This window comes from Prosopis cineraria, unplaced genomic scaffold (assembly GCF_029017545.1).
Source record: "Prosopis cineraria cultivar Desert tree isolate PC_DT_omini unplaced genomic scaffold, ASM2901754v1 PC3, whole genome shotgun sequence".
Lineage (NCBI taxonomy): Eukaryota > Viridiplantae > Streptophyta > Magnoliopsida > Fabales > Fabaceae > Prosopis > Prosopis cineraria.
In genome coordinates, this window is record NW_026555334.1 from 26,448,437 (window position 1) to 26,471,608 (window position 23,172).

Genomic DNA, 23,172 nt, shown 5'->3' on the forward strand with positions numbered 1-23,172 from the left:
ATGTGTATGTCATGTGTAACATCATCTCTTGACATTACTAACACAGGAGACACCAAACACTGCATATCATTATGGCAAAGTGATATGGCACGTGTTATGGCATAAGGAGGTGCACATGGCGGGTGACATGACCTAAGGCGTCAATTGATGTGTCATGAAGAGACGCTAATGTGGCATGAGATGGTTGTTTTAGTTTTTTTTTTAAATGACTTTTCATGGTGACTTTTTGTTGAGGCCAAAAGTTGCTACTAAAAACTATTCACCATCAAAAGATCGCCATTAAAAGTCTAATTGCTAATGGGTTTTGACAGCAAAGGTATACTTTTGATGGTGACTATATTTGTCACAGTTAAAAATCATTAGTGACCAAACTTTTAGTGGCAACCCTTTAAAGATGAAAAGTTACTATTAAAAATCTTTAGTGACAAGTTTTGGGTCACCAAAAGTCATTTTTTTGTTGTTGTGTGTTTAATGTGAAAAGAATATTTTTTCTAAACGAACAAAAATGAATTGAATAATTAAAGTTCATATTTATTTTTACCAAATAAAGTATGCAGTTATTTTTTTTGTTGCACATATGTATTTTTTTATTAGATGTAATCTCATTTGAAATATGTTCATATAATAAATAAAGGTAGATATAGGGGAGAATTTCTACCATATGAAAGAGAGATATTTACCAGTGAGTCTCTAAAAAAAAATTTAAAATTTTCTGCAGGATTTTTAGAATAAATTGAAATTAAATGGGTAGCTGAAAAGACTAAGATACCCTTTTGTTGCAACTGATATTGGTAAATTGACAAGTAAAGTTAAAGAATTAATAACTAATGATTATGTATTTAGGACTAAATAATTGAACTAGTATGATTATTAACAAGTCATATAATTTATAACTGATATTGATAAATTAACAAGTAAAAGTAAGATAATTAATAGTTGATATTATTATGATTATTAACAAGTGAAGTCAGGTAATTTACGATTGATATCGGTAGATTAACAAGTGAAGTAAGAAAATTAGCAACTAATAATGGTGCTTTTAATCAAATTAAGTGAACAAGTCTTGTAAAGGATTCACAAGTCAAGTTAAGTAGTTAACAAGTCATATTGACGAATTAACAAATAAAGTTGTGAAATTAACAAGTAATGTTATTAAGACTATGGAGTTACAAAATTAACTAGTTAACTACTTGACAAGTACTATTAAGGAACAAATAAGTACAAGCAAATAATTAATAAGTAAAGTTAAATAAGTACACTTATTACTTTTGCAAAAAGGCATTTCAGTTTTTTAGCTACTTATTTTATGTCAATTGAAGTAAAAAAAAAAAAAATTTGTAGAGAATTTTCAAATTTTTTGGTGATCCATTAGTAAATATCTCTCTTTCATGATCTTTAATTAAAATTCTCTCTAAAAACAGTCTCAGTGATTCACACAGAGCACCATGGAGATACACTTGATTTTTCATTTCCTTTTCTTCTTTGATTTCTTCAAGAATCTTGGCCTCCACTGAAGGGTGTGTAGCGACAAGCCAAAAGAACCACGTGAGAGCTGAAGTTATGGTGTCTCTACCTGCGACAAAAAGATGAAAAGCAGTGTCTCTTAGAAACTTGTCATTCACATGTTCTTTACCTTGTTCCTCCCTCATCAAAGTTGTCAGCAAGTCCTCCTCTGTTTTCTTCATTTCATTGTTTTTGCTAAGCTCTTCTCTCTTTGATGCTATACTTTCATAGAGGAATTGGTCAAACAATTGACATGCTTCAGCCATCTTCTTCTCTGCTCCAACTCGAAGCCATCTCTGAAGTTTCCAGATGCATCTTGGTACTGAGTATCTGTAGAATATAAACTCCTCAGCCTCATTGAAAGCTCTCTCACATGTAACTTTTGGGGAATCAACAGCAACGCTTTTGAGGTCAGATCCTAAGACCATAGAGCAAATAATATCAAAGTTGAGGCGATTGAACACGTCATGCAGATCCACTTCAATTCCCTGCCTTTCTAGATGATCAAGAAGAGGAGAAAGACAGAAATCCACCTTCTCTCGAACGATCTTTTCCAGAAACTTCTCGAAGCTTGGGGTTTTAAACAAGGAATGGAGAAGTGCCCTGTGATACTTCCATGTGTCTGAATCTGCAGTGAAAATCCCTTCCCCGAAAGGTTCAAAAATCTCATGAAATTCTGGACCTTTTGTGTAGTGGGCGAAATTCTTACTCATCATATGATGTACGTTCATGGGGTCGCAAGTCACCAAACCGTTCATTCCAGTAAACCAAGGTCCAGCGAAGCTCCCTGTACCCTCTTTTCTTTGAAGAGCCTGAGTTATATAGTCATGAATCCGACCTAAATTGCTGAGAACTGGTGGTAGCATTCCCAATATAGGCCAGTCTTTAAGGAGGGGGTCTTTGTAGCATCGTCTCTGATAGCAATGAAAAAGGAAGAGGATGAGTGCTGCAAAACCTGCAACCACTACTTGTGCATAACTGAGCATGATGATTGTAGACTATTATTGGATAACTTTGCTTCTTCAGATATCAGTGCACTTGTGTTTTCTCCGCTTAAGTTCGATCGACATTAAGCTCTTAAATGAATACAAGTTGCCAATGTTTAGTAGTCACTGTCCTCCTGGCCACCTTTCGGCGACATTATATTCCAACTACTTGGAGACCTTTTCGCCACCTTTACGTAACCTGGGTTCTTGTCTTTTTGAAGAACATGGTAGGTAGTAACATTGTTATTGTGCATTTGAAGATACAGTGGTACAAAGAATAAAAGTATCATTCAAGCTACTTAAGACTAGATCAGGTTATAAGAACCAGGGTGAGAAATGAATGGGTGAAGGAAGGTTGAGGTTTCGGACTTCGGGCTCTTCCCGTAATAAACAAATTAGAGAGTATCATGAAAATTCTAAACCAAGAACGTGGTGACGTTAAAATTCGAAGTAATTTCTTGGAGCTCGATTAATGATTATCAAAACTAAATAAATGTGGAAGGGAGCTTCAGGGTGATTTTCATAGGCCCCATCCTCTGTGACAAGTCTACTTTCTTATCCTGATATATAGGCTCTCTTTAGTTTACTTGTTTTGTCGGCGGGGAAAATTAAGAAAAGCGACAGCAACAGCAACAATGGACCCGTTCATTCAAGCTTAAAAAATAAATAATTTTTACATAGTTTATAAATTTTATAAAAAAAAATTTATTTTATAGAAATTTTATAAAAACTATATATTATTTTATAACTGGTTATAATAATAAAAAAATTATTAGTTATTTTTTTTAAATATTATAGTGTGTTCCTTAATTTTTATTTTACAGTATTTTTGTGTATTTTCTCTCTTTAACATATACTTTCTTATTTGCAGCATTAAATTATTTTCAGAAACTACTTAAAGTAACTTTTTAAAATAACCAAAAATCTTTTTTCTTTCCCAGATCATTTTCAAAAATTTAAACAAACATAGTAGAAACTCACAAAATAATTTTTTTTAAAAAAAATAATTTTTTATTAAAATACATTAAAATTCTTGCTGACTAGATAAACTTTGATGATATTCTTTCATACATTATACTTTCTAGGTTTAAAAAGTCTTACAAAAGTACTCACAAATCATCCATTAATAAAATTCTTAAATCATTAATAAAATTTGATCTTACAATCTTGTGACTTATGAGTTACATTCTTACCATGTTGGGCCTCTTGTTTAAATTTTTGTTCTCCTTCTTCAGCAAAATTTTGTTCTCTTTTCATGGTTCACCATAGTTAAGGTAAGATTCATAGCAAAACTAACAAACAAATTAAATGGCTACAACAATTAGTCTCTCTAAACATAAAATTCAAAGAGACAACTACCCCTAAATAAGATGAATCTAGCACAATGGATGATATCTCTGAACGGATAATTTTCAATCTCATACCGCAAGAGAAGGTTCAATGCCTTAGGTCGATCTGTGAAAAACATTGACTCCTTGAAGTCTCATCCTAGAACATATAGATCCAGCCCTTGTGAAATGCCAACCATTTCAGTGATCGAAGGAGGAAAGGAAATGACAAAAGAAGCAAAACTAACAACATCTAGCAACTCCATTGTTTCTTATCAGCACTCCACCACAACGAGCCTGCCATCTTCTCCAGTAACCAGACGGATCCATGAGGATTTTAATTGTTAGAAGAATGAGAATCTAAAATATCTCTAGAAGGGGGTAAAAGAGAAAGAAGACTCATTATATTAAGCCTTTATCAAAGTATCTTATATTTTGTAACACCGAATTTTTTTCAAAAGTGTCTTATAATTCAAGACTAATGGAGTACATTTTTTTTCTCAATTGTACTCTTTCACAATTTCTTATAAATAGAGTAAGAGGCTTTATATGAGAGATAAAATATTTTTAAGGATGATGCATTTACTAAGAATAAACTAAAAAAACTTATATCTTTTTATAACAAATATTGATAAGTTAACTAGATTTTTTTGATTCTGATGAAATATTAAAAGTGACCTATATATAAGATCAAAAAGAGTATATAAAAAATAATAAATAAATAAATAAATAGTCTAATTGTGTGTATAATATAGAGAGGCAATATATATAAATATATAACGTACATACTCATCTAATCCTATTTATAGGAAAACGAGATAATGTTTTTGTTCTATTTTAAAGGCACCTCAATAATTATTATGTTCATCTTCACTATATAGCCACTATTAAATGTAGGAAATTTTATTGCATGTTGGAGTATTTTATTTTAAAATAAGTATATTTAATATAGATAAAGTTAAAACTTGTTGAATTTTAAACATATAAACAAGACAAGAGGCCTCATATGATAGGTTATAAAGCACCGATACTTTTTATTTTTTATTTTTTTTATTTTTGATGCATATCCAATATTTTTATATTATGAGTTGGTACTTTAAAGTTGATACTTGAAGAGTATTTTTTAAAAAATTAATTTTTTAATATTACAATATTAACCTTTTCTATTTCTAATTTTTGTGATTTTCCTTTAAAATTAAATATTAGATCTTCCTTAAAAATAAGTTTTAGATATAATAAAAAGATAAAAATTATTTTTTAATTATAAAAATGCAGGAATAAAATATTTTGGCATTTAAACCATAGGTGGGGAACTATTAGCATAGACTAGATTATAGTCAATTAGGTATGGATAGAATAAAAATACAAGTAATGATTATGTTTTGTTTCATATTTTACAGGATTATATATATATGCTATTTTGGATATTTTCTAAATTAAAATTATATTTTTAATTTTTTTTAAATATATAATTAGGTATAGATAGAATAATAGTAAAAATAACGGTTATGTTTTGCTTTATATTATTTTACAGGAATTTATATGAATGCTATTTTGGATATTTTTTAAATTGAAATTATATTTTTAATTTTTTTATTATAGTTTATATGTATGTATGTGTGTATGTGTGTGTGCATGTATAAAAAATATATCGTTTCTTATATTTTTAAAATAAAAGTATCGAAGTATCGAATATTTATCATATCTAATACATGTATTAGTATCCATGCATCATAAATAATAGACCATAGAAAGTTTTGAGTGAGCATTGTATGCTATATATACCTATCCTACCTATATATAAGGGATGGCCGAAGTAATTGAATGAATGCATTGATTATCTAAAGAGTGCAAAAGTAGATTTTACTAATTGCCAACAACATCATGCCATTACAGTACGATGATCTTTGCAGCAACATTATCAGGTGCAAGCCAATCAGTGGCTTGATTATATCCGTTCAATGAATACATGCATAATAACATTACCGAAGTAGAAAAACAGACACAAGCATGACAAAAGACTTCAAACATACAACACAAAATATAAATTACCTTCTTCTACTTTTATATTATATTGGTCAATGTCTTTTAATGATTCGAACCTCGAGAGCATATCTCATTTGATGCACTACTGAAAGTGTGGGAGAATAAGATGATCTTCCAGACTTCCACCATATGAAATTGGTAGTTACACAAGATAACAGAAGCTATCATCTTCATTTGAGTGAAAGATAAGTCCTTACCCAAGCATGTCCTTGAACATACAGTAAAAGTACTAAACTTATATGATGGCATGTGAACAATGCCCCCTCACTTTGAAATCTATCGTTTTGGTTTGAATTCCAAGCAATCTTTTTCCCATATTTCTTCATACCTTCGCATAGCATACAGAGAAGTCATTATCACATTACTAGGACTGACCTCATGCCCACTAGGAAGAATATCATGTTTGATCGTTTGCCTAAGAACCAAAGGTACGGGAGGATACAATCTCAAACGTTCACACAAAGCAGCGTGGAGATATACTTGATCTTTCACTTCCTTTTCTTCTTTGATCTCTTCATGAATCTTTGCTTTTACTGAAGGGTGTGTAGCAACAAGCCAAAAGAACCATTGAGAGCTGAAGTTATGGTATATCTACCTGCAAAAAGAAGACTAAAAGCAATGTCTCTTAGAATCTTGTCATCCACGTCATCTTTTCCTTCGTCCCCCTCATCAAACATGCGAGCAAATCATCGGTTTCCTTCTCGTTTCCGTTGATTTTTTGGAGCTTTTCTCTCTTTGATGCTATACTTTCATCGAGGAATCGGTCAAACACTTCACATGCTCGGGCCATCTTCTTCTCTGGTCCGATTCCAAGCCATCTCTGAAGCTTCCAGATGCTTTTAGGTATTGTGTGTCTCTAAAATATGAACTCTCCTACTTCGTCAAAAGGCTATCATGCATGCAACATCTTGGAAATCTAGTGTGGGGCTTTTTGGATCAAATCCTAAGACTATAGAGGAAACAGCGTCAAAGTTGAAGCGACCAAACACGTCTTGCACATCCACTTCAACTCCTCGCTTCTCGACATGATCAAGAAGAGGAATCAAACAACTCTCCACCTTCTCACAAATAATCTTCTCCCGAAACTTCTCGAAGCATTTTGTTTTGAAAAGTGAATGCTGAAGTGCCCTTAGTGTTCCCATGCATCTGAATCTACAGTAAAAATAGAATCACCAAGAGCATCGAGAACCTCGCGAAGGTCATGCCCTTTAATGTAGTTAGCGAAATTCTTGCTCATAATGCGATGTACGTTCATGTGGTCACAGGTCACCAAATAGTTCATTCCAGTAAACCAGGGTCCGAGGAAATTACCAGTGCCTCCCTTTCTTTGCAGAACTTGAGTTGTGTAGTCATGAATACAAACGGAGAGCTTTGCTTCTATAGATCATACGATGTGCTATACAAATACAATTATATAGCCAATGAATAGAGAAGGAGAATAATGTTCAAATTGTGCTCCTATAAGCCAATGCCGTTCAATCCTGCTTGCTGATATTCTGGTTTGCATTAGTATTGGATAGTAGTGAGGCAGTACTGGACTGTTAGGTAGTAGACTAGGCTAGCAGGAAAAATATGGTGAAGGGAAAATGCGGGGAAAGAGAAGGAAAAAGAGAGAGAAGTGATTTTCTCTCTATGCCTGATTTTTTATTTTTTATTCTGGCCAGCTCTCATTATGTTTGATTGAGCCAGTGAAAATAAGAAAAAAGTTGTTAATTCAAATAGATAATAATAACTTTATTATTTGTAAAAAAATACTTATATATACATAATAAAATTTAATATTTTAACATATTATTTATATAATTTTCTTATTGATCCTAATGAAATAAAAATATAATTGCAAATTAGTTTATCTAATTTTAAATTTTATGTTTTGAATTATTAAACATACAATAATCTAAAAATTTTAAACTACAATCAAATATATGGAGGGAAGCATATGCATATGCATATATATATATATATATAGAGAGGCAAAAGATAAAAAAAAATTGTGGAAAAATTTGAAAGTGGGGTTTTCCGTTCAAAACCTTCCCTTTTTTGAAAGAAAAGTTTAGGAAAATTATGTGCATCCTACGTATTTTTTTTTATTTTTCTCTCCCTCATTTTGCTTTCCTTCACTTTTCTCCCTCACTTTTCTTTCTCCCTTCTTCTCTTTCTTGCTCATGCAAAGTATTAGTTTCTTTCCATTTTGTCTCTTTTTTGTGGATATTTAATTTGGTTATAACATCGATTGGACCAGGAAAAGTTATTATTGCATTATAAGGATGCAATTGAACAAGTGGAGCAAGTTTTAATTGACGTAACATGAACCTATTAGTCTGAAGGCACCATCCAGAGCGACAAAAGTCCAACACCCACCAAATTGATACCATGTAAAATCTCCTTGTACTTCATTAGGACCCCATAGTAACAATAAAGTGTGTGTTAAACTATTAGTAAGAATACAGACTATAGCAGTTGGTTAAGAAGTTGCAACCTTCTAAATAATGGCTTGCCAATCCATATATACCATGAAGTTATAAAGGTTATATGTGTAAACCAACCTCCCAAGGCAAAATAGGCACAGAGAAAGAGTAATATACCAGAACAACCTACAATAACGAAACAGCAACCCTTCATAACCAATCATCCGGCATGTCAAATAAATCATTGTCATCTTTTGGCAAATTTACTAAGTGCTATAGTCATTCCATTGCTCTCAGTACTTCAAGGGAAATATTTTTTGCTATCAACAAAGCCTATTCTTTATACTTACAAAAAAAAAATTTAAAATCTTAAAATTTTAGAAAAAGACTATATATAATCCTTAATAGTGATTAAAATTTTTTAATTAATTTTTTTCAGTTCTCACCTCATACAATTTTAATAGTCATTTTTTTGACATTTTAGTACTCGGTTTTCTTATTCTTTTAAGTGGTCACTTTAAATGTCCTCAATACACATCTTACATGATTTTAGACCAAAAAATAAGGAAAGATAAGATCTTTTTATAGTCTTGAAAAAACATGGAAAATGATTATTGAAAACATCTTTGATGATTTTTAAAAAATAACAAAAAACTGAAAACTAAAAATGCTAAAGATGAATATTGAAATTAAAATACTTATGCTAGATGCTAAAAATATGAAAGATGAGTACCAAAAAAAAAATTAACTCAGGAAAATTTTAATGGGAGAATGTGTAACATCTTGATTTTGTGATTGAGTATTAAGAGTTATTTGGCTTGATTTGGGGACTTGATTAATGTTAATTTTAGAGCTGTTTCGGTGGGAGATGAGGTTAACAAGTGATTTGTGGGGGTTTAAGGGTTATGTGGTTGCCTGTCGGCGGACACGGCAAAGAAGAGCCATATTTATCCAAATGTCCATTCAATGCTCATCCATTTGCGGACGAACGTTGAGTAAGCATAATCGACCCTCGATGTTCACCCATGCGTTGATGCAAAATTAATAGGTACGACCACTCGTGAACGTCATTGCGGGCCTGTTTTCTAAACAAGTCTTCAGATAATGGAAAAAAGAGAGGAGAGGGAGAATGGTGAATAGAGAGAAGGAGCTGGGATTTGTCATTTTTGAACTTTGGATCACAATTTGAAGCTTCTTAACCCTCTATTAAGTAATTATAAACTATAATCTACTTCCACTTCCTCTATTTTTGTTGACTTGAGCTTGGTAGTTGAGATAAAACGTTAGAGTTTCAAATTCTTTGAGGTTTCTATTAACTGATTTTGGTTTAATTGTTATGAATAAGCTATTTGGAGATTTCTAAGTATTTAATCGATTTATTTCATTCATGGTTTGATGACTTAGGATCGATTAGAGTTAACCCTAGGTCCTAAATTGTTGATAATAGGATTTTGAAAGTTAATTATGGTTGTTAAAAGTTTATATGGATTGGTTATTGTTGAGAAAATTATAGGGTTAAATGGATAATTGTCGGGTGAAATTTTGTATTAGAGGACATGGCTTTGGGATTTAAAGAGGTCGTTTGAGATTGATTAAGAATGATATTGGAAGAATTGTTTTTTCTCTTTTATTTTTTATACGCATGCTCTCATTGAAAGTATTCTTGTTCGAGATATAATTGTCTATTAAATGTAAACATCTCTTTCAATTGAGATTTAAACCTTACCACATTGTGGATTATCAACCCTTTCTATTAGACTCAATCTCATTGGTATATTGGAAGAATTGTTAATCATGAGTAATAGAAGCATTAGGGTTAATATAATATTATTATTAATTATGAATTTAAATTTGATACTCAAAGGAGCCAGATAGTCTGTCGGCGTCGAAGATAGATGAGGATACGAGGCTAAATCGTACTCCAAAATCATATGAATGTAAAATAATATAAATAATGTAAGGAAACTGCCCAATATAAAGGTCAATTTGTTAACGTCGAAGATAGATGAGGATACGAGGCTAAATCGTACTCCAAAATCATATGAATGTAAAATAATATAAATAATGTAAGGAAACTGCCCAATATAAAGGTCAATTTGTTAAGCTCAAGACATTTTTTTTTTTGTTTTTGTATCATGGAGACATATACTATTTGCTTATTTTGCTATATTTTAACAATTTTGGACCATTTATATTTGATCTAAACGATCCTGATTTCACAATATATATTTTTACATTTTAAAAGTTTTTTTAACCTAAGGATTTGGCTCTGCCACTGCTCCTTGAGCAGTCTCAGTCAATCTATATGATGTCTTGTTCATTGCAATATATATTAATATTTATTAATTAGTCTGTCCTCCATTCTTTTCTCCATTATATTTCAATATTTCATTTTGTGTATGAATCCTTGTGCATGTTTGGATAATACAAATAATCAATATTTTAAAGGCAAAAATTATGATTTTATGAAATATATATATATATAAATTATAAATTTAAATTCATGACTTTTTAAAAAATATCAAACACAAATCAAAATCAATTATAAATATAAAACTATAATTTTTAATTCTCATCAAATATTTAATTTACAATACTCTATTTTCAAGGTAGTTAGGCCTATAAAGCCTTCCAACCAGAAACCACTTTACGTTTTTAATATCATTCAATTAATTATTAGTTGTAGATTCAATGTAAGCTGCACCAAATACATTAAAGCCGTCAATTCAGGTTGCTGATATTTTGGTTTACATTATGGACAATTAAGTAGTGATTGGCTGATAATAGAAAATAAAGAGGAGAGAAAATGATGGAAGAGAGAATGGGAGAAGAGAAAAGTAAGGGACTATGATTTTACCTCGTTATGCTAGGCTATGCAAGAAAAAACAGGGAGCAGAAAAAAATGTGTCAATTCATATAAATAATAATAATTTTATTATTTGTAAAAAAATATTTATACACAACAAAACTTTGGCACTAATTTACAAAATTCCCCTGAATTATTTAACATTGTTGCATATAACTTTCCTTACATTGAAACTTTAAAATTGACCTTCATAATATTTTATTTTTCTTTTCAAAGCCTCCTACCATCAATAACTCTATTATCTAATTAACAAATTAAAGTTTGCCATGCCAGGTAAAACTCACAACTTTAATTTTTTTTTAAATCTCAACTAAATGCAAAAATTTTAAACAATCTAAATAAAAAATTTTTAATACATAAATTTTAAATGTAAAATTTAATATCTAAATTAAATTCTAAATTCATTTTGTGCACTTTTGACAGGAAGTAAGAATGGGCCATGCCCATAAGGATTTTTTAATATAGAATTTTTGCATTCTCTCTATAAAGATACTACTCTGGCTCCCATTGAAAGCCCAATAAAAGCCCAACATAATGAGTTTTCTTTTTTCTTTTCTCTCTTACCTTTTCATTTTAATTTAGGAAAAATGACAATGAAGTCTCTAAGGATCAATTTTATTCAAGATAAGTCCCAAGACATTTTGAAAGGCTAATAAAGTCCCATATTGTTTTTCACAAATCAAACTTATGAAAGAAATGATGAAAATGCCCCTATGATTAAATATAACATGTACACTCATCAGCTCCAGCATTTCCCTCCCGATTTATCTCTTTTCTGCCATTAATAAGAGTTGCATGTAAGTGGTGGGGCTGCATGTTAAAGAATGCCCATTCTTAAAATAGAGTTGTGCTTGGAAGAGGTGGAGTTGCCTTAATTATTGATTCAAGGAAGCTCAAGGAGTTGTGCTGGTGCATTTAGACAGGTGTGTCTTTTTTTCTTTTTCAAATCCCTGTATCTAAACAAAAAAGTTTACTCCATTAAGGTCTGATTTTTTTCAAAATAGCTCTTGTAAGGAAAAAGATGGAACAGTTTATTGCAATTGAGCATGAAAGATTTTCTTTTATTATTATTTCACGTTTCTAAAGATTTGGTATGAAGATTTGACATTTTGCAACTGAAAGTGTAAGAATTTATCATCGAGTGTCCATATTTTAAGATGGAATGTTGTCACTGTTTTACTGATGCAAAAATCACTTTTGTCAAGAGTAACTTATTTCTAAGTGATATATTATTACATTTTATTTTGTTTATTGTAGGTTGATATTATTGGGTACAATGAAAAGTAGTTATTTTAGGGAAACTTTTTGTTATTTTCATTTTGGTGGAGATATTGTAAAAGATATCCATGGGACAATGCATTATGATGGGGGGAGTTATAATGAAAGAATGATTAGAGAAGGAATGTCTCTTGAAGGACTTTTTAGATTTGATTTCATCATGCTTAAATTGTGATTTAAATGGAATAAAGTTTAAGTACACAGTAAATCTTGATTGTAGTGCTCTTTTAGACTTTAAAGATGATGAAGGAATAAATCAATTAATGAAATTAAATGATAATTTTGCTTATGTGTACATCATTGGGAAGATACAGCAAAGTACAAAGGCAACAAGAGATTCAATTGATGGGAAAGTTTTTTTAATAGTTGCATGATTAATATTATGCTAATATGAATGTGAATGATAGCAATAATCATGATTTGAATGGAAATGTAGAGCAGGATGTTCAATTGGGAATTCATATGCTACACAAGATCTTGAAGTTCTACCATGTGCAATATAAAGTATCCCAATACCAATGCCTAAGCTAAATGCAACAAAGTGGAAGGATTTGCTAATAGGAACTAGGCATATTTTTGTGAGTGCTGATGATTGTAGACAAGCAATCTACAAGTATAGTATTGCACACAAGTTTTAATATAAATTTGTAAAGAACAACACAAATAAAATAATTACAATTTGCAAGGCAAAAGAATGTCAATGGAAGATAACAGCGTATTCATTAAAGAAGTCAATGCCTTTACATCGTGTAATAACTTTAAAGAATAAGCACTTACGTAGAGTGATTACACCTTGAAGTTTCTTATAGTTCAAAGTGCACACTGACTTTATCTATAATTGATGATGTAGTAAGGTCTAATGTGGAAAAAAGACCCAATGAAATCAAAGCTGACATATAGAGACTATGGCATAAGTCTAACTTATCATCAAGCTTTAAGAGCGAAAGAGAGGGCATTGGTAGAAATAAATAGGCTTCCTGACCAATCATATATGCTTGTTCCTTGGTTGTGTAATAGACTAATGGAGACTGATGTTGATACTATAGCAAAATGGGTGGCTTTTGAGAACAATAGATTTGAACGTTTATTTATTGTATATGGTTGTTCCATCAGAGGATTCTTACTTAGGGCTAGGCCTATTTTATATATGGATGGATATTTTCTCAGTAGGCCTTATCGAGGCACCTTATTGGCAGCTTCAACATACGATGCCGATAATGAGTTGTTTCTATTAGCTTTTGCAATAGTTGGTAGTGAAACTCATGATGATTGGACTTGGTTTCTATAAAATATTAAAGATATCTTTGGTTCGCTATAGGTAACTATTGTTTTTTTATAGAAATGATGCTATTATTGGTACTATTAGAGCTATATTTGGTGGCGATAGACATGCATTTTGCTATCGACATGTCAAGGAGAATTTAGCTCTGAGTTTAACAAAGCTTGCAGGGGAATGGGAAGGAACATCAAGAAAAAGGCACTAAAGTTGCTTGATCACATTGCCTATGCAAGGCATGAGTATGAATTTTGTATAGCCATGGGAAATTTGAGGATGTTTTCTCCATAATTAGCAAGATGGATTGAAAATCAAGGCGATGTTGATCGGTAGGCACTATCGTTCTTTTCATTTCGAAGATGGGATAAGATAACAACCAACTTGACTGAATCATTCAATGCATGGATTCTTGAGGAGAGGAGGCATAATATATGTGTTCTTATAAATGAGCATAAGGACAAGTTGAGCAAGAAATTTTTTATAAGTAAGGCAACCATGAGTAAGTGAAAAAGCATAGTTGGTCCAAATATTAAAGCAAAGTTGAAGGAAAATATTTTGAAGGCAGAAGTTATGATAGTTCAGCTGTATGGCTCACATATTGCATTGGTTCGAACATCATGTAGACATGTATGTGTGAATCTGATACTAAGGGAATGTACATGCAAAGTTTGGCAAATGTTTGGTACTCCTTGCCCACGTGCTTGTGTAGCCATTAAAGAAGTACATAGGTAATGTGTATAACTATGTCGATGAATGTTATTTTCATAGCTCATAGGAGAAAATATACAATGACACTATGCATTATGTTGAGACCCATGAGATGTCAAAGTCAAATGCATTGACAGTATCTGAACTCATAAACCATACCTTTTTGCTGCCTCCTAGAACATCTCAATTAGCTGGCAGACATTGTTGCGTGAGGATTGAGTCTCAATATCAGCAGAAGAAGGTTTATCATTATCCATATTGTCATGAAGCAGGTCGTACATGGAAGATGTGTAGAAATCCAAATCCAAGTTGATGTTATTATAAATGAGTTACCACATGAACTTGGATTTGGGTGATATACATATATGGGTAGTTTTAGATTAAGTTAGATTTGGTTAACATATATAGGTTTTTGTACATATATATTGATAGTATTAGGGAATTTTTTGGTACATAGCAACCCCTCTTTTATAAATCCAAGTTCATGCTTTTGTGTATGTGGACAACTAATATGTATAAATGCATTAGATGAATTAATACATGTAGCTTATATGTACAGTTCATATCTTCTGTAATCATTAAAAGTTTGTTGTCTTAAAATTTCGAACAAAAGTTGCAAATTATTTAGAAGGTTGTTGCAAAATTTGGTATGTCAGTTGTAAATTACTAGAGCTATGTTTTAAAATAATTTGGTAGCTCTGCAAGTTCAAAAATTCAAAAGTTATTCCACCCAAAATTTCGAGAAGGAGTTACAAATTATTAATAATAAAGTTGCAAAATTTGATATGTCAATTGCAAATTACTGGACCATTATCCTAAAATAATTTGATAGCTTTGTGAGTTCAAGAATTCAAAAGTTATTTCATCCAAAATTTCAAGAAGGAGTTGCAAATTATTCATAAAGCAGTTGCAAAATTTGATATGTTAGTTGTAAATTACTGGAGCCATGTCCTAAAATAATTTAGTAACTTTGTAAGTTTAAGAATTCAGAAGTTATTCCACTCGAAATTTCGAGAAGGAGTTGCAAACTATTCGTAATAAAGTTGCAAAAATTGGTATGTCAGTTGCAAATTACTAGAGCGTTATCCTAAAGTAATTTGATAGCTTTGTAAGTTCAAGAATTCAAAAGTTATTCCACCTAAAATTTTGAGGAGTTGCAAATTATTTGTAATAAAGTTGTAAAATTTGGTATGTCAGTTGCAAATTACTGGAGCCATGTCTAAAAATAATTTAGTAACTTTGCAAGTTTAAGAATTCAATAGTTCTTCCACCTAAAATTTTGAGAAGGAGTTACAAATTATTTGTAAGAAAGTTGTAAAATCTAGTGTCTCAAAGCATTGTCCTACAATAATAACTTTAAGAATTTAATAGTTCTTTCACCTAAACTTTTCAAAAGAAGTTGCAAATTATTTGTAAGGAAATTGTAAAATTTGGTGTCTCAATTGTAAATTACTAGAGCATTATCCTGAAATAATAACTTTTTTAAGAATTCAATAGTTCTTTCATCCAAAATTTCAAAAAGGAGTTGCAAATTATTCATAAGAAAGTTGCAAAATCTAGTGTCTAAATTACAAATTACTAGAGTATTGTCCTAAAATAATAACTTTTTTAAGAATTTAATAGTTCTTTCACCCAAAATTTTAACAAGCAGTGGCAAATTTGTCTCGAGATAGTTGCAAAACTGGGTACTTAAGTTGCTTGGCAACTTGATTGATTGGGTATAATGTATAACTTGAACATTACAAATACATTTTAATATTAGAAGTTGGGAATAAAATTGTGAAAACAAATTACAAAATTACAAAGTTGCAAACTTGATTAATTGGATATAATGTATGACTTCGAACTTAAAATCCATTTGAGTATGTCCTTACTTGTACAAACTACATAGTCCTCCTTTAGCTAAGACACTTAGGGAAAAAATTGAAGAAGAAGCAATTTCTGCATAGTCGGAATGGTGAATGTTGATGAGGACCAGACTCTTCAGCTAGGAAAATGCATCACACCCATCAAAGATTAATAACCAAAACAGATTACAGATTAATGACCTAAGCAACTAATCACTTAGGGTAGAGAAGAGACGTCAAATAGGATTAGGATAGAGATGACAAACAGCTTTACCGAACAGCCCAGGGAAGAGATGACAGGGAGCTTTACTCGCTTGCAATGAGGCAGGGAAGAGATGACGAACAAGGTAGGGTAGAGTAGAGAAGGAGCAACCTTAAATTTTCATCAGTCAAATAAGGGTGTTTCGATCATTTCTCATTATATTAAATGCTACTCAAGGACCTAGGGAGTTAACTAGCCTTTCAGAATGTCTTGGGACTTACCTTAAATAAAATTGATCCTTTGGGACTTAACTATCATTTTTCCTTTAATTTAGGGGTGAAAACATATTAAACTTCGAATTTAGTTTTGGTAACTATAGATACTGAGTACCTATATCATTTGAGTCATTGAAATTCATATTAATAATTTAAATAAACTCACACATTTATTAATTTTAAGTGAAGCATAAATTTAAAATTATTGAATTGAATTTCAATAGTTTTAATGATATAGGCACCTAGTGCTCGTATTACATATAGTTAATAAATTCAAATTCGCAAAATTTTCAACTTTTTTCTCTATAATTTTTTAAATTTAAGAGAGTTGTTGAATAAATCAAATACCATGATGCTTCCACGTTATTAAGGATTGGGGACTATTTTTATATGGGTTTCTTTTTCATACTTTTTTTTAACACTTGTAGCCTTCTCGATGGATTTCTGATCATGATCAATTTTATCGGAGTTTCTACCGTTGTCGAAAATGGACGAGGACCATCAGAATGACGAGGCTCAATTGTCCTCCAAAATTATATGAATGTAAAATAACATAAATAATTTTGGACCATTTATATTTTAGAGAGTAAAAAAATATTTTTGGAAAAGCTACCTTTAAAAAAAATTAGTGAGAATGATGCGAAGTGATTTAAAAATAAGTTTTAACGCAAAGTCATTAAAATATCATTATTTAAAATATAAAAAATTCCTCCTAAAATGGCGGTGGTCATAGCAGTGAATCATTATGTTTCTCAATAATTCATACAATTAGCATGTGTCACGTCGCTGAAATAATAAATATTGATTTAAATAAATAATAAGATAATCCCTCCATTTAAAAATATAAAGCATTTTTTTAGAAATTAAATGTTCAAAAATGTAAGGCCTTCTTCATTTTTTGAGGTATAATCTTTGCTTTTTTTTAAAAAAATATTGATAATAACTTTATATTTATTATAAGGTGTTTAATAGGGGTATATCTGAAAAGATAGAGTTAGTTGAAAAGTAAGTAACTATTTTATTGGGAGTGAGATTCAATTAAAAATGCCTTATAGTTTTAAATGAATGGAGTATAAGTTAAATTATAAAATTACATTATTATAACAAAATCACTTTTAAATTAAAGTAATTGGTGTTTAATTTTTTTCATTAATAATTATGAGTTAAATATAATAATTATTTAAAAATTTTCATGGAACATCACATTGAATAAATTTAGAAACCAAACCAAATTTTATAAAACATATTTAAATTAACTCATTTTCCTTGAATCACCATATTTAAAACAGTTTTACAAAGGTAAAATGAAACATCATATTTCGTTTTTATAAAACATATTTAAATATGTTTTATAAAAACTAAATTTAAATTATAAATAATATATATACATTGCACAAACAAATTAGAATTAAGAATTAAAATTAATTTTATAATTAAGATTCGAGGTGAAGATTATGGATCATAATTTTCTCCGCTAAAGTACAATTTAGATTTAAAATGTTATTAAATTATGTTTGTAACAGAAGATTATTTAATATTTTTATTCTTATCATAAATTATTTATCTTATGCCATGATCACTCAGTTTTTAAAATTAAAAATAAGAGTAGTATGATTGGAAGTTACAATGAGGGGAGGGTCTGTGAGATAACGGGAGAGGAATGAGGAAATAGTATGAATTATGACAAATCCATAAATCATTTTAAAAATATAGCGAGTGAGAAAAAAAATATTGGAAGAAGTGAAAGTCTGATAGTTGTAGAAATAATATGAGGAATTATGATTTTAACATTGTAATATTTGAGAAAATATAATAAAAAATCTGATGTGGCACATTGAAATTGCAAAGTTTATAAAATGATAAATTATATAAATATTCTATATAATTATATACAATTTTTTTAAAAATAAAGACAATATTTGAGTATATGTAGTAAAAAATATTCATCACCTCCCCGATAACATCAATGAAAATTCTTCCAATAAAATAAACCTTCATTTTACTTTGCCCTTTTGAAATAAACTCAACTTCAACACCTTCAACAACCAACTGTGTATGCAAAATTATGTTAATATGGCATCACATTTTATGTAACATAATGAAGGGAAATTATAAACATCATAATTGCATAAATGTGTTCTAACTCTAAAAACAAACCAAAACACTTTAGACCAAAGCTCAAGAGAAGAACTACAAGAATAACCTAAAGTTGGTGTATTGGAATTTAAAACCATGCTAAATACACCCTTAAGTAGCATTCAAGTTATATGAAACAAAATTTTGGAAATCATATCATCTCTTAAAAGGAATAATATAAAATAATATCAAGTCCTTTATAAGATAATTAGTATGAAGGATGAATTATAGAAGGAGGAAATTAAAAAGCATATATATAAATATTAATAACAAACAATAAAATCACAAAAAAAAAAAGAGGTGAACTGTCTTAAGAGGCTATCATCCCCTAAGCATAAATTAGAAATATGGTGCCATTAGTTGTGTCCAAAACACTTCCATTTTAATAGAAAATAGTAATTGTGCACCAATTGCTGTAACTTACCTCTCCTTTACATTTGAACTTTTTTAAGTTTTCAAGTAAACACAACTGTGAATACTATATTTTATTTGAATATTTTTTAAATTCAGCGAGAAATATAAAAATACAGAAAATAAAATTTAATCCTTTTTAGGATTGTATTTTCAAAATAAAAAAAATTAATTAATAGGGTTTGATTTTATTTTAGCCTAGGTAATCTTCTGTTAGCTAAGATTCTATTTTATTTAGTTAGTTAAAATAATTAGTTTGAAAAAAATAAAAAATTTAAAAAATATTTTGTCTTAAATTTTAACAAGAAAATCTAGGATTAAGAAAATATTTTTTATTGTAGATGATCTTTCTTTTTTAAAAAAATAAAAGAATAAATCAAAATTCAAAAATGGCCGGTAGTTAAAACAAACCTAACAAAATCCTAAAAATTAATTAAATAAAATTTTCTTTTGAATTTCAATGAAAAATCTAGGTTTGAAATAACAGATCCTTCATGCTAAATATTCTCATTTTAAATTAAAGTAATACATATATATATATATATATATATTTCATTTCTTTAAAAAAGAAAAGGGTAATAAAAAAAGAAAAAAAAAACACCGAAAGATTAAGGTTTTTCGGTTCATTCTGCAAACACACGCACGCTGAAAAGAAATGCAAGACGCACGCAGAAGAAGAGTAGAAGCACAGAAGACTAGAGATAAGGGGAACGTGCAAGCTTCAAAAGTCTACTTCCCTACTTCTACTTTCTAGAAAATGGTGAAGTTGAGGAAGAAGAAAAAGACCAGATTTGCACGTTGAAGAAGGGTGGCATTGCAGAGGAAATTTGGTGCCGTGTGAGGAAGAAGAAGCAGAATCAAGTCAAAGTCTGCAGATTCACGCTACCCAGGTATTTATTTATTTATTTATTTATTTATTTTCCCTTCTAGTCTTTGATATAAAGAGGAGACAGAGGTGGGAGCAATTCTGAGGGGGAAGAGTAGAGTTTTGAGAGCTTTGAGAGAGAGAAAACTAAGAGAGCACGGGAGAATTTGAGGTAGAGAGAGTTGAAGACAAGAGGATGATTGTTAGTTAGAGGAAGGAAGCATAACATGGCAGAGGGAAAGACCAAACATTCAATAGGGGAGAAGGAACAATTGAATATGTTCATTTCTGTTAAAAGGTTTGAAGCCAATCTTGAGTTTGATTTAATAAACATTTCGATTTCTAGACTATCTCTATATCCTATTTCATAGAGTTCATGTTGATGTTGGGATGCATAAATGGATCTATACAAACGTTGCCTAAACATAGAAATCCCTCTGTTCTTTTTCGATCTCTGTTAAAAAGTTGTTTGCTGTGAATTGATAATTGTTGGGTACATATTGCTCTGGATTTTGATGAATTGTGTGTACCTGTCATTGTTGAGATTTTAGTTTTTGGAATCATTCATTCTTGAAATTGTTATAGCTTAAGATAAAGGACATTTATGTGGCCATGATTTCTCTGATGAGTTTACCATTATTTTTTTTAATTTAATAAATATGAAAAATTTAAAAATAAAAACATTCAGATCTTATTAGGAGTGATGAACACTAAAAGCTCTTCACTTAGTTTCTCTTCAATCCTTTATCTTTAATTTATTCCATTCTTAAACTGCTTAAATCAATTTTTTTAACTATATTGTTAGGGGCAGAGCTAAGAATTTTTATTAAGGGGGCCAAAATGATAAAAGTATATATAATAATTAAAAAAATTATACACACGCACACACTCATATCACCAACATAATATAAATATTTTAGCATATATATTTATATTTAATTTTATACATGTATAATACACACACACACACATTAAGTTTAGCTTATCAATTTTTTATGATATAAAAATCATTAGTTATTATGTTTATGATAAATTTTTTAGCAATTTAATAAGTTATATTTATATTACTTACTTATTGAATTTACTATTTAATTTTCAATTGATAATTGTAGTACAAATATACCAACTTATTAATAATACTCAATTGTTATAAAATCTTTATGTCAATGAGATCAAATTATATTAGAGTAAAAATTATTCATATTATAAATTTTAATAGTTTGATTATTTTTTGACCAAAAAAATAGCTTGAGTATTTCAAAAAAAGTAATTTTTTTTTTAAAAACATCTTCACCATACCTTTTAACACATCTTCACCAAACCTCTTGACTTATTGATAAGTGATTTTATGATAGATATCAAGTACATAGCATTCGATGTATCTCGGAATTTTTGTTGCCATACTTAACAAAGTTGGTTAATAATAATTGTCATAATTTCTTTTATTAAATATAAAATAAAAGCAAAATGAAATGATATCAATACTTTAAAAACATGTATAATATTATCTTGTTGAAAATGAGTAGATCCTACGACGACCATATCTTCAAACTACTAAAATAGTTGCTCTGTATATATGTAAAAGACTACATATAAAATTAAAAAGAGAATTTCATTTAGTGTTTTATAACTTCTATAATGTGCTACTTTGGGGGAGCAAAAAATATATGACCCCGATATTTTATTAATAAAATTAAAAAGTTAGGAGGTTATAAGCCCTGATGGTCCTCCTCTTTCCACCATGTATAATGTTTAATTTATAATTTAAAAAACTATAAAATATATATGAATCATCAAATCTAATCCAACCACGCGATACATCATTGCGCTCTACAATTATAATTGCCTTAAGTGAAAATAAAGAAACCACTTCTATAGAAGCAATATGCTGTTCCTAATTATTCCATTTATCCGAGGCTGTGGCATTTAGTTCAACAAGGTGACTTCCTTTAATTAACTTCAGACAAACACACTAATTAACTTCAGACACACACACACATCGATGATCAATTATTGCGAGTCCTAAACGGTGATGTGCTTCAAGGGATCCAAAGATATGTGCTGGTTTGGTGGGATAGAGAAGAAAAGTTATGAGATATATCATAAAAATTAAATTTTGAAATAAAATTTGATTTATATTATACTTTCAAGTTTCATCAGTAAAAAATAATATAACACGAGAGACAATTCTTCCAAAGCGCATTTCCTGGGAATTAAATATTATCGGGATGTAATATCTTTTTTTTTTTTTACCACCGGAAGGATGCATTTTGCATCAAACCAAATAGCAAACACTGATGTTCAACATTACAATGAAATAAAGACGGAAACTAGATAATTGAAAGAAACCATAATCAGCTAAATCCAAGAAGTTAGCCAATCCCTTCCCTATTGGCTGCAACAATCTGCTGGATTAACACAGATACATGAGCCTAATTATTTTCAGTGAATATTGCTTGGGAATTAAAGAAGGTTCTTAGGGAGAAAAATGCTCTTATTGGTGAACTTTCTCGCGCTCGATCAGGAAAGCTAGGAGGACACCAGAAGAGATAGATTTTATTTGTTAGAGTAAGTAGAAGATTAAGGAGGATGGTGGTTTGATCTTTGTTCTTCTAGTAAGAGGCCTTTTGGTGATTTGATTGAGGCGGAGGGTTCAAAGAGATCGTTCCCTCAGATTTTGAAGGGAATTTAATAGCCTTAGAAAATAAATTCTTCTCTCTCATCCTCCAACCTAAAAATAAGCTTACTCGCAGGTACATAAATTAATGCACACACAGTAAGGAGTAAAGGCCTGCCCAAAATTAGGGATTTGTCCATTTCTTCATGCAAGTCTATGACGACAAAATCAATAGGCATGTAAAGCTTTGCCACTTTAGCTAGAACATCTTCCGTAACTCCCTCCGGATATTTAATGGCGTGTTCTACCATCTCAAAGGTGACATTGGGTTGCTTCAACTCCATGATCCCTAGTTTCTTGCAAACACATAAGGACATTGTAATGTCCGTCTTGATATTATCAGGACAAAAACATAAGACA

The 23,172-nt window shown here is 30.2% G+C and overlaps 2 protein-coding genes across 2 annotated transcripts; both read right to left on the minus strand.

The window, feature by feature from the left end:
* Positions 1-1,138: 1,138 nt before the first annotated feature.
* On the minus strand, positions 1,139-2,544 carry LOC129304350 (alkane hydroxylase MAH1-like). The gene has a single exon (XM_054943974.1). The coding sequence runs from the start codon at positions 2,487-2,489 to the stop codon at positions 1,305-1,307; it is 1,185 nt and encodes a 394-aa protein (XP_054799949.1). The 5' UTR covers positions 2,490-2,544; the 3' UTR covers positions 1,139-1,304.
* Positions 2,545-6,139: 3,595 nt separating this feature from the next.
* Positions 6,140-9,298, minus strand: LOC129305490 (alkane hydroxylase MAH1-like). The gene is made up of 6 exons (XM_054945504.1): positions 9,262-9,298; positions 8,410-8,457; positions 7,053-7,240; positions 6,826-6,948; positions 6,543-6,719; positions 6,140-6,454 (listed from the first exon to the last, which is right to left on the minus strand). The coding sequence occupies exons 1-6, from the start codon at positions 9,296-9,298 to the stop codon at positions 6,140-6,142; spliced, it is 888 nt and encodes a 295-aa protein (XP_054801479.1).
* Between the last annotated feature and the right edge of the window lie 13,874 nt (positions 9,299-23,172).

What these genes read in the sequence shown, in the direction of transcription:
- LOC129304350 (XM_054943974.1), bottom strand. Translation starts at nt 2,489, where the DNA reads ATGCTCAGTTATGCACAAGTAGTGGTTGCAGGTTTTGCAGCACTCATC.
- LOC129305490 (XM_054945504.1), bottom strand. Translation starts at nt 9,298, where the DNA reads ATGGGTGAACATCGAGGGTCGATTATGCTTACTCAAC. An exon ending in AAGGGCATGACCTTCGCGAG is followed by an intron (nt 6,949 to 7,052) that starts GTTCTCGATGCT and finishes TGCTTCGAGAAG; the next exon opens with TTTCGGGAGAAGATTATTTG. An exon ending in GTCGCTTCAACTTTGACGCT is followed by an intron (nt 6,720 to 6,825) that starts GTTTCCTCTATA and finishes TTCATATTTTAG; the next exon opens with AGACACACAATACCTAAAAG.